The following is a 14,285-nucleotide window of genomic DNA, read 5'->3' on the forward strand; positions in this document are numbered from 1 at the left end:
GCAACCATGATGAAAACAGAATTATCTTTTCCCCAAAATCTGCCCCTCCCTTTACACCATATCACCATTCTTCCAGGATGCCTTGTGACTTTTGTGGTCATGACTATTTCCTTACTGATGAACTCTTCCTTTGTATCTGCTGGTGTCCATTTAAGAATGCCCCTTTCCACTCCTCCCTACATCTTCCCACCCCTAACTTATTTCTTAAGAATCATATTTTCCTTGGATTTCTCCTTTTGCTTGTGTAATGTTTATCTGTGTGCCTCCACCCGCAATTTATTTACTGAATTCCCTCAGTACCAGTAGCAAGCATTTATTTTAAGCATCTATCATTATCTATTCTATTGTGCTAGAAACAAGTTGCAAAGAAAAAATAAACAAAACAATCTACTATCAGGGGAGAGACATGCACATAAGTATAAAGAGCAAATATAAAGTCATAATCATCAACAAGCATTTATTTTATTATTTGCTGTATTCTAGGGAAAGTGCTAGCAAAGTGCCCCACTCTTCAAGGAGTTCTAATGAGGGAAAACAACATAAATACTATGTACTCTCTCTCCTTCCTCTTTCTCTATTTTAGCAGGAGGGTCTGAAATGATTATCATCTTGGCATTTTAAGCAATTGAGGGATCAGAAAAGTCTTCTTGTTAGAAGGTGCATCTTGAATGAAGCAATCAAAGAATGGCCAATGCAAAGGAATAGGAGATGGAAGCCTGAGAGCGCTTGCACCATGGAGTTCTAGAAGCAGGGTCTAATAAATCCTTGATAAGTTTGTTGGATGAACGAGTAGCCAGGAAGTGGATTCTTGGATGCAGATTGACAAGTCATAATGCCAATAACTACACTTACAATTCCACAAATGACACTTTGTCTTCTGCCATTGCTCAGCCACTGCTCAAATCTTTATGACTCAGTTCAAATGTGCCTTTTTCCATGCTGCACTCTAATTTCCATCTTCATTCCCTCCCCACTCAAAATGTTTCCTTTATAATCCTTACAAAACCTTACCTAATATGCTTTCTGAGTATTTAACATTTATTTCCCTTTATGCAGCCTTGCACAAGGTACATTTGTTAGGTGAACAAAATAAAGTGACATTAAATTGGTTTAATGTCATGTCTTAAGAAAATTTGCACAGATGTAGTAAAAATAAACAAATTAGTCAAATACTGGAAAATCTTTTCATAGAATGACCCAAAGAAAAAATTTTAATCTATGATTATCTTGCTTTTCATATTCTGTTTTCCAACAGACTTACAACCGCTGTTGATCTACCTCCTGAGTTTATTCACCTTTATATATCAAATTGTATCTCTACCTGTGAGCAGATTAAGGACAAATACATGCAGGTGAATAATAAAAATTTACAAAAAGTTCTCCTGGAAAATAGGGTGTGCTTTAAAAAAAAAAATTAAGCTTTCTGTTTCTGTTTTCAGAATCGTTTGGTGCGGCTTGTATGTGTCTTTCTCCAGTCTTTGATCCGCAACAAAATAATTAATGTACAAGATTTATTCATAGAAGTGCAAGCATTCTGTATTGAATTCAGTCGGATACGAGAAGCAGCAGGCCTTTTCCGACTATTGAAGACACTGGATACAGGGGAAAATCCTTCTGAGACTAAGACATCAAAATAAGGCCTCACCAGTTCTGCCGCTCACTTGTATACTATGTTTTAATTTTTTAAACTGTTAGAACCCTGAATGGATGGATGGCCTGGACTAATACATTTTGCCCATTTTAAACAAAACTTTGCCCTTTTTTGCTACTGATTTTCCTTTAAATGAATCTAATGGATGAAATAGAAGGTTTTGTCTTTGGCTGCCTTTCCATGGAAAGAACTATCCTGAACTACAAACCCAAGTAGGCACTAGAGAGCAAGCTTCCTGTTTTGGTTTATAAAAACAGCAACTCCTTAAAAATAAATCATGACTCAAGCTTCCCAAAACTCAGGCAAACTTTTAAGGAATTATTTAAATGGGAATAAACAAAAGATTACAGAATTCATGAACTGAATTTTGCTTTAGATCCTACAAGCTTTAATTTGTGATTGAATTCTCAGAATAACAAATTAAAGGAAAATATAACTTTCCTTAAAAGTTTTAATTAAGCACACTATGAACTTGCTAAAGAAAAACTTTGATCTTCTACCCTTTAAGATGCTGGGACTTTTCAACCTGCTCCATTCTGACTTTCCAACGTGGGTATTCTCATAAAAATGTTACTAGTTTCTAGACCTGGTTCTATTTTTTTTTTGTTGTTCACATTTTCCATTAGTAGGTTTTATAAGAGGTGATTATCAAAAGGATGTTTCAACTAAGGAAAAGTAGAGTTCCTAGGTGTGGTTGGGATCATCGTACCTACCAGGGTTATCAGAGCTTGTGTTAAGTGTCATCAGAAAAAAGGAGAAAAGCAAGTTACATCCTCTTTGAAAAGAATGGAAAAATACAACTAACTGCAAGCTGATATTTAAGCCCTAATCTATCTCACCTTTTGGGCAACAGTGCCTTACCTCAAAAAAAATCATTTTTTTACATGTAATTTGATTTGTATATCCCTTTTCAGCAAAGTAGGTAGTACTTTTATTAGGAAATCCTACCTTGACTGCCTTTCCTTTATCAGAAGGAAATCAAAGCAAACCTAAGGCAGCTATGTTGTTTCATTCCTATAATTTAATTGGGGGTGGGGTGGTTTATATTCTATATGGATTTGTTGAATAAACAGCCTGTTCTTATGAGGTGGGGGATTTATGAGTTCTTAACAGTGTTTTTGCTTGGAGGAAAAGAACTAAAAGGTTTTAAATACCTTTTTAAAAAAAAATAAAGTGGTTTAACCCGAAGGCTAACAACTTCTAAGAACATAGACTTGTGGTACAATGGCTTTGTGTTACCATGGCTGAAAATTATTTCCATACCTTTCTATTAGTTTTCTAGTTTGCTTTTTTTTTCCAACATTTTAAGAAATTAAGGAAATTAAAATTTGGTGTGGAATAAAAGTTACTAGATTCCTTAATATTTTCAAATAGAACTCCTATCCTTTCAACTCAGAAATCCCATAGCCATTTCTCTTCTCTCCTGGATAGGAACTTAACTTGTATTAATAAAAGTATCACTAAGAGAAGAGACTTGTGTGACCTTTGTTCAGCATTTCCAAGAAAGTGTTCACAGTAAGCTTATAGATGTATATTGTTGCTATTGAAAAATATCCACAGAATAGTAATATATAGTAAGATAGGGATGCACTGTATTGCTTAAATGAAAAACAAATTTAAAGTTCAAAGAAAATCAATTCTAGTTTACTCTTAAGGAATAGAGACTGCCCTAAAAAGAATCTGAGCTGAAACTGGGAACTTCATCTATGGAGGGCAGCTCTATCCCTGGAACCAACCTACTTTTGAGAGGCAGGTCCACTCTTTACAGTAGCTGTTGATAATTTTGCTTGATTGGTCTTATTAAGGTGCCCCCACCCTAGCCACTGTTCTACCTTGGTTTCACTGTGCCTTTTGTTTAACCATAACTCCCTTCCTCTTTTGCCCAATAAACCACCACATTTCAGATACATTGATGAGCACATGCATATTCTACAGAGTTTCTCCCCCACCTCTACCAATGTAAACAGATTTTCTCAACTCTTCAGCCCCGCCCCCCCCTTGGTAATCAGACAGTGTTGTTTTGTTCTTCATTCCACTTACATGGTCCTTGATTTAACTTCACTCATCAGTTTATTGGTCTTATGCTTCAATTCTTTGTACCATTTCTTCTGACACACAGCCCTAGCATTTTATTTATATACACACAATTTGTTTAGCCATTTCACAACTGATAGGCAATTACTTTGAGACTTTTTTGTCTCTGATACGCATATTAGTGAGACTGCTGAATCAAAATGGATGGAGGTTTTAGTAACTTTTAAAGCGTATTTCCGAATTGCTTTCTACAAAAGTTGGACCAATTTGCAGCTTCAACTACAGTGTATTCATTCAGCTGTCTCCTTCCAGCACTTAAAATATCATTTCTATCTTTTGTCTTCGCTGACAATTTAGATGCTAGGTAAAATCTCAAGTTAATTAGACTTCTAGTTCTCCTTTAGTAATATGGAGTGACTTTTCATATCTGGCTCTGAATCAGTGATTTACTTACGGTAGTAACTTTAAAGTGCCAAGGTTAAATAAAACTAAAACCTAGTTTTTTTAAATCTCAAGTTCAGTGTTCTTTCTACTATATGAAAGAAGTGGATTTTTAAAATTCCTTAATATTGTATTATTAATGCTCAATTATATTAACATCTCTAACAGCAAAGCACAAAGCTTTTGTATAAAATGTTAAAATCATACTGACTGTTAAGCAGTAGACTCATCTTTCACTAGAATTCTTTAGGGCTATATATAGCCCAAATGAGATCTCATATATATATATAATCTCATTTGCCATATGATCTGTTTTGCCATATGATCTATTGGACTCAATGATGTGAGATTCCGAGTGCTGGACAGGGAGTCAGAACCTGATATTAATCTGGGCTTTGCCAATCAGTAGCAATGTGACCTGGTCCCTCACACCTGTTCTCTAGGATCCCTTCCAGCACTATGTTCTGTCATGCTGACAAGTTTTTTAAATCTAAACATTATAGGAATATGGCCAAATACCTTTTAAAGGTTATTCAGGAAGGACATTGCTTAGCACTGGAGATAGCCTTTAAAGAAAGATGAAACTCATTTTCTGATAAGCCAAATTCTAGCCTTAATTTGTGATTTGGGCAATTAGTAGGGCACTTAATATATGCAAAATATTGCGCTAGCTAATGGAGAAACAAAAATAAACAGTCCCTGCTCTTAAGGAATTTTAAATCTAACAGGGGCAAGGGAGAAGAGAGCAGACATGGAACACTATGATTTACTTTATCTCATTCGATCTTCACAACATGGAGTTAGGAACTATTCTCATTTTATATATGCAGAAGTTTAGAAATTGGATCCTCAGGTTAATTCCAGGGTCACAGCAATAAGCAAGGCAGGCCCTGAACTCAGATCTTTGTGACCAAATTCAGCATTCAGTGTGGCAAAGGAGAGATCAGCTAATGATCTAGGAAAATTTAAGGAGTGATTACTTTTAGCTAGGAGGGAACAAGGCAGGGTTCACTTCGTTGAGGTAAACAATTACAGTGACAATTACTACAATTAAAGTAGTAAGCAGAGATGAGGCAGTCGGAAGATGGCTTATTTAAATGCAGAAATGAAGGGGACAGGACAAGACAAGAACATTCGTTGCATGAAGTGTATCTGCAAGAAGAGGAATGCTATGAACTAGACCCTCATGAAGAGGACTTTACCTGCCAAGCAAAGCCATTTTCCTGTGAACAGGAAGGCATTGTTAATTTCTGACTGGGCAGAGACTAGGCTGCGATATGTGCATTAGAAAAATTGTTCTGGTAGCTGAGTGAAGGATGAAGTGGAGAAGGAGATGCTCGAGGCAGAAAGATCAGTTACACTATTACACTAATACCTATGGAGAAAGAATCCTGAGCTATAATGATAGCTGTGACAGTGGAAAGAGGCTGAATCCACTATAAGACATAACAAAATGGGACCTTAAATTAAGACTGGAAGAGGCATCAATTAATAACCTAGTCCAACTCCATCATTTTGAAATGAGGAAACAATCCTAGAGGTCATCAGACCAGTACAAAATTGTGAAACTGAAAGGAACTTCAGAGGATATCTAATCCAATCTCTAGAACCAGTATGAGCTCTGCCTCTTAGAAAGTTTTATTTTTATTTATGAGCTGAGTTCTCTATTTTCCCTTCTACCAGATCATTGAAAAAAATCTTTTTCTATTCTCTTGGCAGCACTTTTCATTGAGACCTCAAGAAAAGCAATTTCAGCATTATTTCTTAAGATCTTAATTCTTTCACACCCCAAATAAAGTACATCAAGAGCCAATGAGATGGCATGCAGATACCTTATGCTGGAACAACAAAGATAAAGTCAAGACTATGCTAGATTGGATGATTCCCTCTTCGCCAACTAAATGTAAAGGTCAAGATATTTCCTGCTGGGAGCATACAAAATAACAATTATTTGGTGAATTTCATCAATTCAGTTCAACTTCTTAAATAGTTAAATGTATACTCAAACATATAAACAAAATAAAGGGGAGCTTAATTTCTTACCATGAATTAGGAAATGACATCACCAGTATCAGTCAAAAGAGTATGTTCTAGATGTCTGGGGATCCATCCTGTATGTCTATATAATATCTAATGCTTCAATAAATAACTCATTATCTAACACTGTATCCAACTTTACTTAATTTTCTCATTCTTAGAGACATTTATCAGATGTTTACTGAATTAATTAGCTTGACTTGGCCAGCAAGTTGCTTTTATAAAATCTCCCTCCATTAGACTACAAACATTCCAAAGTTGCCCATCACTGAGGTGTTGTTAAAGGTCACCACATGAGTTCTACTTTATAAACAAAAAATGTCCTTAAAATAATGGCTTTGAGGTTTTTCTACTTTATTATTTTGTTAAATTAATGCGTATACATATTCACTATTCATTGAGAAATTTATATGAAACAACTTATGTGCTATTTTTATTTCTCACATACACATATATAATTGAGTTGAATTCTAAAATTCATGAATAGGGCAAAACATCTGATCAAAATAACTTGAAGAATAGTTTCCCCATCCCTTTATTTCTTTTAAAATGTACTTTCTGATTCTTGATTCCTCATGGTTAAATGGGATAATCTTAGCTAAGCCAAAAATTTTATCTTTAATTCCTAGTTTAATCCCCATCCAAAATATGAATGCAGTCAACTTGCAAAAGAAATTTACTGTGGACAATTTTTAGTTTTCACATGATTTAACAACCCAAAAAGGATCCTGAATTCTTTGGATGTGATTTTGTCTTTAAATATTTTTACTGTGAAATTACCAACACAAGCACTATGTATATGTGTATATACATGTGTGTATGTGTGTGTGTGTGTGTGTGTGTATATACACACTGTACATATATATACACATACACACACATTCACATACATACCCACACCATGTATCAAGTTGTTCTACATACATTTCTCTTTGAACAGTGGATATGTATACATATACAAAATTGCTCCATTTGCCTATTTGTTTTCTTTATACATTAACCTGCCACCTCCCCCAGAAACCCTCCCTTGTAACACACAGAGAATCTACCATAACTCAGTCCATTGGCTATGTCTGAGAATGCATATCTCACTCTGCATCTCTAGCTTATCACTTTTGCCAAGAATTGTGTAGTCATGCTTCAACATTTTTTGAAGCCACTAATGCAACTTTAGCATCTTCAAAGCACCTATGAAAGACATAATAAATATCAGTCTAAAGAATGAATACTCACATCCTAAAAAATTAGTTAAGGGGTCTAAAATATGCCTCCTGTAAGTGATGTCTTGTAGAATACAATATACATAAACTTTTAAAAGCTTCTATGTGGTAAACTAATGCATGGTAGAAATTGTTACTATTTATCTTAAAGCATTTAACATTTTGCTGACAGGTTTGGTTTTAAAAGGTTATAAAGATTACTATCCAATATTAGTCTAAAAACTAGACACTTTTTGAGGTACATAGGCTCTTGGAAGACAAGACTTGAAAAACTCATAGATAACTTCAAGAAGATCTGCCCAGATTTTCAAGAGCCCACTACACATTCTTATTTCTTACTGGAGGAAACATACTCCTAACAGAAAGCAGATGGGCTGCAAAATATACTTTTGCAGGAGAACCCACATCAATAAAATCACAGATCCAATTATGTCTGAGATAATATAAAGCCTTTTCTCAAGCTTAGTTTTTTTAAAGGCTTTTTTTTCTCTTATTAATTTAATCCTAAAACATTTCAATATATTGCAAACAAGCAAAAAGAAAACCCACGAAACTGGACTTTTGCTCTGCAAGCTTTTTTTAAAGTACTAAATTTGAAGATGTCAGATTAGGGGGAACCACCCAGCTGAACTCTCCCAACATTGCCCTCCAAACTTTAAAATGACACTTCAAATCAAATTTTGGAGTGGCAGAACCAATGAAAAATCAGCCTAAGAAAACTTAAGAGATAGGCAGGAGAAGTTTGCATAATCAAAGTGGAGCTCTATTTGGAGTCCACATATGTGGCAGTGGCAAAGCGGCAACTTCAGGAGCTCTCAGCCCAAAGGCAGTGAGAAGGTGGGACAACGGGTCAGAGATTACAAGGGGACTCTCTGTTGGCAATGGGTACAGCTGGCACTGATAAGTCACAGTTCCAGGACAGAAAGGAGTGCTGAGGTTTGGTCACAAGGGAGCAGGGACCCTGGTCACAGTACCAAAGCAAAGAGGGCTGCTACTGTGTGCAGCTGCTGGGAACCAGAAGCCCTTCCAGAATGTAGATTAGGAGAACAGTGATCATACCGTTCCCAGGAAAACACCTTAGAAGCATTAACTTGCAGACCCCCAGAACTAACTGAAAACAACAGCACAAAAAAAGCCTAAAGTTTGGAACAGTACCCCCCAAACCACAAGGAGCAGAGCCCAACTTTAACATAAAGTTCAAAGTCAAGAAACTGGCTGGAACAATGAGCAACCAACAAAAAAAAATCTGACCATAAAAAACTACTATGGTGGCAGGGAAGACCAAGACATAAACTCAGGAGACAACAATGTGAAAAGGGCTACAACCAAAGCCTCCAAAAAAAAATGCTAATTGAACATAAGCCCAATAAGAATTCCTAGAAATTAAAGAAAGTTGGGTTAAGAGTAATAAGGGAAAAACTGAGAAAAGAAATTTAAGTGATGCAAGAAAATTATGAAAAGAGCTTGGTAAAAAAAAAAAAAGTACACACACGAAAAATAGCCTGGCAAAGCAACACAAAAATTGAAAAAAATAACACTTAAAATCAGAGTTGGCTTAATGGTAAAAGAGGCATGAAAATTTACTGAAAAAAGAACTCCTTAAAAAATAAAATAAGTCAAATAGAAAAGGAAGTCCAAAAACTAACCGAATAAAAAAACTCCAGCATAACTGGCCAAATGGAAAATGAGGTACAAAATCTCATTGAAAAAAATAATTCCTTAAAAATCAGAATTGGGCAAATGGAAGCTTATTAACTCCATGAAACATCAAGAAACAATACAATAAAGTCAAAAGAATGAAAAAAAAAGAAGAAAGTGTGAAATATCTCATCAGAAACACAAATGACCTGGAAAATAGATCAAGAAGAGATCATTTAAATTATTGGACTACCTGAAAACCATGAGTAAAGAACATTATATTTCAAGAGAAGATAAAATAGAAATTGAAAAATCCACCAATCACCTGAGATCCCAAAATGAAAACTCCCAAGAATTTTACAACTAAACTCCGGAACACCCAGGTGAAAGAGTTTTACCAGAAAGAAACAATTCAAATATTGAGCCATAGTCTGGATCACACAAGATTTAGCAATTTCAATGTTAAAGGAACAGAGAGCATGGAATATGATATCCCAGAAGTCAAAGAGCTAGGACTATAACAAGAATCACCTACCCCACAAAACTGAGTGTAATCCTTCAGGGGGAAAATGAATATTTAATGAAAAAGAGAACTTTCATGCCTTCCTGACAAAAAGACCAGAGCTGAATAGAAAACCTGACATTCAAACAGAACACTGTAGAGAAACATAAAAAGGTAAATATTAAAGAGTAATCATAAGGGGCTCAATAAAAAATTATTTACATTCCTACATGTAAGATTTAACTCCTAAAAACTTTATCATTATTAAGGAAGTTAAAAGGGGTTTATACAGTTGAGAGCATGGGTATGAGTCAAAATCTCCAAAATAAAAAATACGTAAACACACACACGTATATGTGTATGTATATACTCACACTCAGTTGTGTACAGAAATGTAACCTACCCAATACAGAAATGGGGGGGGGGGAGGCGGGCGGAGGGAAGCAGGTGAATGATACCGGGGAGGGCAGATTAAGGGAGGCAGTGGTCAGAAGTAAAGACTCTTGAGAAGGAACAAGTTAAAAGGACAGAGAAAAGAAGAAACAGAAGATAATAAGATAGACGGAAATATACAAGCAGTAATCATAACGGAATGTGAATGGGATGAGCTCACCCGTAAAACAAAAGCAGATAGCAGAATCAATTAGAAACCAGAATCTAACAATATGTTGTTTACAAGAAACACATTTGAAACAGAAAGACATACAATGAAAATAAAAGGATGGAGCTGAATCTAATATGCTTCAGCTGAAGTAAAAAAGAAATCATGAACTCAAATAAGGCAAAAGCAAAAAGAGACCCAATTAAAAGAGATAATCAGGACAACTACATTTTGCTAAAAGGTACCATAGACAATGAAGTAATATCAAAATTTTTACAGAAAGTTTCTTAGATAAAGATCTCATTTCTCCATCATATACTGAGTACAGAACTGGGTCAAACTTATAAAAATAAGAGCCATTTCCCAAGTGATAAATGGTCAAAAGATATGAACAGGCAGTTTTCAGAAGAAAAAATCAATGCTATCTATAATCATATGAAAAACTGCTCTAAATCAATACTGACTAAAGAAATGCAAACTAAAACAACTCTGAGGTACCACCTCACACCTATCAAAAATGACAAATGCTGGAGGGAGTGAGGGAAAAATAGGTACTAAAATGAACTGTTGGTAGAGCTGTGAAATGGTCCAACCATTATGGAAAACAACTTGGAACTATGGCCAAAAGACTATTAAAACTGTGCATACCCTTTGATCCAGCAATACCACTATTAGGTCTGCATCCCAAAGACATCAAAGAAAAAGGATTTACACATACAAAAATATTTATAGCACCTCTTTCTGTGGTGGCAAAGTACTAGAATTGGGGAATGGCTAAACAAGTAGTGGCATATGATTGCAATGGAATGCTAGTGTGCTACAAGAAATGATGAGAGAAGTGGTTTCAGAAAAATTTAAGACCTCTACGAACTGACACCAAATGAAATGAGCAGAGCCAGGAGATAATTGTGCACAATAACAGCAATGTTGTAATGATGATCAACTTGGCTATTCTTATCAATGCAGTGATCCAAGACAATCCAAAGGATTCATGATGAAAAAAATGCTATCCACCTCCAGAGAGAGAGAACTGATGAATTCTGAGTGCAAAATTAAGTATCATTTTCTCACTTTATTTTTCTTGTTTTATAATATGGCTAATATGGAAATGTTTTACATGATTTCACATGTATAATCATTTTATTGCTTGACTTCTCCAATCGGTTGGAGAGGGAGTGGGAGGGAGAAGTTGGAATTCAAAATATAAAAAAAATGTTAAAAATAATGTTTTTAAAGTCTTAAATCTAATAATACCAAAATGTATCCTCTTCTGATGTTTTTTCTGTGTGTTAAAAAATCTTTGATTAATGCCCTTTCCTCTCACTACCTAAGTGACACACAGAAGCCCTTATAATGAAAAAGTATAGTCATGCAAAATAAATAAACACATCAAAAGCCATTTAATTTAACTCTCTCCTTTCACAAATGATGAAATCTTGACTGGTCACTACAAAGTCTTTCAAAGCTGTTTTCCTTTACGTTGTTCTAATAATGATGTAAATTGTTCCCTGGTACTGCTCACTTCATCCTAGTGAGGTAGAGACCTAAAGTCAAAAGAGCTAGGTTTGAATTTATTGTGACCTTGGGCTTCAAATTCATCATCTATATAAAATGAGGCCAGGACAGGGGTAAGGGAGTGGGGGGTATTGGACTAAATAATCTGATTATTGAGTCCCTGCCAATGCTAAATCTGGGATCCATTTCTACTTGCTATCAATATGACTGCTTTAGGAAATTGTCTATTACACCATTTACAAATTAAGCATGTCTATCAACACTAGATTTTATTGAGCAAAGTTGAGCAAAAACAGCTGTACAGTTCAGCTGAAAAATAAGTATTAGTACACTTTAAAAACTAGTAGATCTGTAAATATCATAGTTTAGGAGAGTATTCACTCACATAAACACACTGCAATTGGTTACTGAGGTCAGACTAATAGTTCGCTTCAGGAGATTTTGTCATTGTGCGCCATACAGAGAGCCAACTGCTTATGGATGGCACTGCAATTCGGCCTTTTACTGTCATCATTCCTCAGTTACAGAAATTTACCTTTTACATAAATATTGTTTTACTACTTAGAAGTTTCTACTAATTTGTATTCTGTTTCACATGGTGGCTACTACCAAATAAAACTCTGTGGGGATGGTTTCATGGGAATTGTTTTTAAAGGTTCACTTTTTTTTCCAAAATGAAAAAAATATCAATTACACATTTGCAGAAATGCTAATAGGCCAATAAAAAAGATTTTTAAGACATCTCAACCTGAATATAATTGGTAGCACTGAATTCACTTAAAGTGAACCAACTATTAAAATTTCATCTGTCAAACATTCTGAAGTGCAATATCAGTGCAAGTATAGCTACTATTGCTAATAATGAGTTACACATTTTCTTTACATTTATACTGAGAAATGTTATTAGCATCAAAAATGAACAAATTGTTCCAATGATGACAATCCCCAAAATGGCAGGACTCTTATTGATAAAAGTTGTTACCTTGCTGTCAAGTGATGCAGCTTATGTCTCTTCAATTATTTCTTCTGATTTCCCAGGTGTAAGAATGCCAGATATTCTACACAAGGAAACAGAGGAAAACAATTCAGATTATTAAGCATGATAAGCAACCAGTGACTTATAAGGCAGTAAGCCACAAGCATTAATACTGTTATGTGTATAATTTCTATACTATTCTTGACTATTATGGTGATAGTTGTTAAAGCCCTAGAATTGTGAGCTAATATAGACAATACTCCTAGTTGTTTTAATTTTTTAATATAATGCTCATTATCTGCTTTCTTGTTTTAGTAATTTTTAAATTTTAAGTTATGGCAAGAATTTTCAGGTAGTATTTCATCTTTAATCATCAAATTTCTTCTTTGTATGAAAGCATGTACAATGAAGAAAAAAGATTCACCTTTTATTTCTCCTAAGTATTTACAATGACTTTATAAAGCATCACTTACCATATTATCACATGACAGATTTCTCAGGCTTCTGAATCTCCATGGCTGTCACAGACCTCTGGGTTTCTGGAAAAGGGCCTGCAATCATTCTATCCTCCTTATTTGTAAATCTCACATTTAAACTTTTGAGCCAGGTAGGTGGCAACTGCTGCTAGAAATTAAAAATCTGGGAATTATAAAAATTTCTTTGGAACAAGGTATTTTTCATAGATTAAAAAAAAAAAGCAGGGACATTTTTCTATTACAAAAGGGTGCTTACTTCAGTGCTAAATCATTCAAATAAAGATGCTCAAAGCAAACCAAACCATTAAAATACATAAATATCCCTCTCAACATTTTGAATTGTTATATCACTGAAAGTGAGGTATTAATCACTACTAAGAGTCACATATATTCTTTACATACACATGGTTAAGAAGCAAATCTATTTCACACAATGAGATTTCTATAAGGATATACTATTAAATTAGGTTGTTAAAAACCCTACAACTCAACTGTTGGGGGAAAACAGGGTTTTATTTTTAGTTTTAAAGTATCTTGGCTAATCTCCACAGATGTGTGCTATATACTTTAAGACATAAAGTGACAAAGGAACGATTTAGGAGGTGTTATTCTCTAAAGAATTATCAGGCAGCATGCTTTTCCTTCCACCTATCCATCTACCCTAACACTCCACTAACTGGCAGCAGGAAAAAAGTAGATACATAAAACCATAGTTGCATTCTCTCGTCTTCTGAGTAAATTCAAAAGAAGTGCTCTGAAGGTTCATATATGCCTATTCCTGACCTAAATTGTCTATCATATTGAGAAAAACAAATTTGTTAAGATTAACATTAAATAACTAAAAGAACCAGGAAAACTAACTGCTTGGTACTTTTTCTCATTCTCATCCCTCAAAGATCACACATACATACACACACAGAGAGAAATTTTTTACCTCAATCTACTCCCCCTCCCATTTCTGTTACCCCTTTGCCTTCATGCTTATGTCTGGTTTTAAATGAAGGCAAGCTAGTGTAAGAATTATGAAGATCCTGATTATGATAGATAGATGGGCAAGGCATGGTGGCAAGCATTGGTAATCCCTGCGGATGGGAGAATAAGACTGGTCAGAAATTCTGAGCTATAGCACGGCTAAAGCTGAACAGGTATTAGACCAAGTCTGACAACCATACGGTGAGCCCCCATGATTAGAGG

General features: G+C 35.0%; 1 protein-coding gene, 1 long non-coding RNA gene and 1 other non-coding gene across 5 annotated transcripts in view; 1 reads left to right on the forward strand and 2 right to left on the reverse strand.

Moving 5' to 3' along the window:
- CNOT11 (CCR4-NOT transcription complex subunit 11) overlaps positions 1 to 6,287 on the forward strand; it is a 27,296-nt gene extending 21,009 nt beyond the window's left edge. The window contains exons 6-8 of one of the 2 annotated variants that reach the window (XR_005010124.1): positions 1,256 to 1,352; positions 1,440 to 2,200; positions 5,846 to 6,287. Coding sequence is in view for 1 of the 2 variants with exons in the window: in XM_036753567.1 (XP_036609462.1) it covers positions 1,256 to 1,352; positions 1,440 to 1,637 (295 nt within the window). In the remaining variant the exon portion in view is untranslated. Of the gene's footprint in view, positions 1 to 1,255; positions 1,353 to 1,439; positions 3,121 to 5,845 lie in introns of those variants that run through there. The other variant, XM_036753567.1, reaches the window with a different exon arrangement.
- Positions 1 to 13,321, reverse strand: part of LOC118845588 — a 14,438-nt gene extending 1,117 nt beyond the window's left edge. The window contains exons 1-3 of one of the 2 annotated variants that reach the window (XR_005010126.1): positions 13,089 to 13,321; positions 12,622 to 12,697; positions 11,567 to 11,668 (exon numbers count right to left, since the gene is read on the reverse strand). This is a non-coding gene — a long non-coding RNA (uncharacterized LOC118845588). Of the gene's footprint in view, positions 1 to 11,566; positions 11,669 to 12,621; positions 12,698 to 13,088 lie in introns of those variants that run through there. The other variant, XR_005010125.1, reaches the window with a different exon arrangement.
- LOC118849339 lies at positions 12,046 to 12,161 on the reverse strand. The gene has a single exon (XR_005010388.1). It is a non-coding gene; the product is annotated as a small nucleolar RNA SNORD89 (small nucleolar RNA).
- Positions 13,322 to 14,285: the final 964 nt, after the last annotated feature.

This window comes from Trichosurus vulpecula, chromosome 4, assembly GCF_011100635.1.
Source record: "Trichosurus vulpecula isolate mTriVul1 chromosome 4, mTriVul1.pri, whole genome shotgun sequence".
NCBI lineage: Eukaryota > Metazoa > Chordata > Mammalia > Diprotodontia > Phalangeridae > Trichosurus > Trichosurus vulpecula.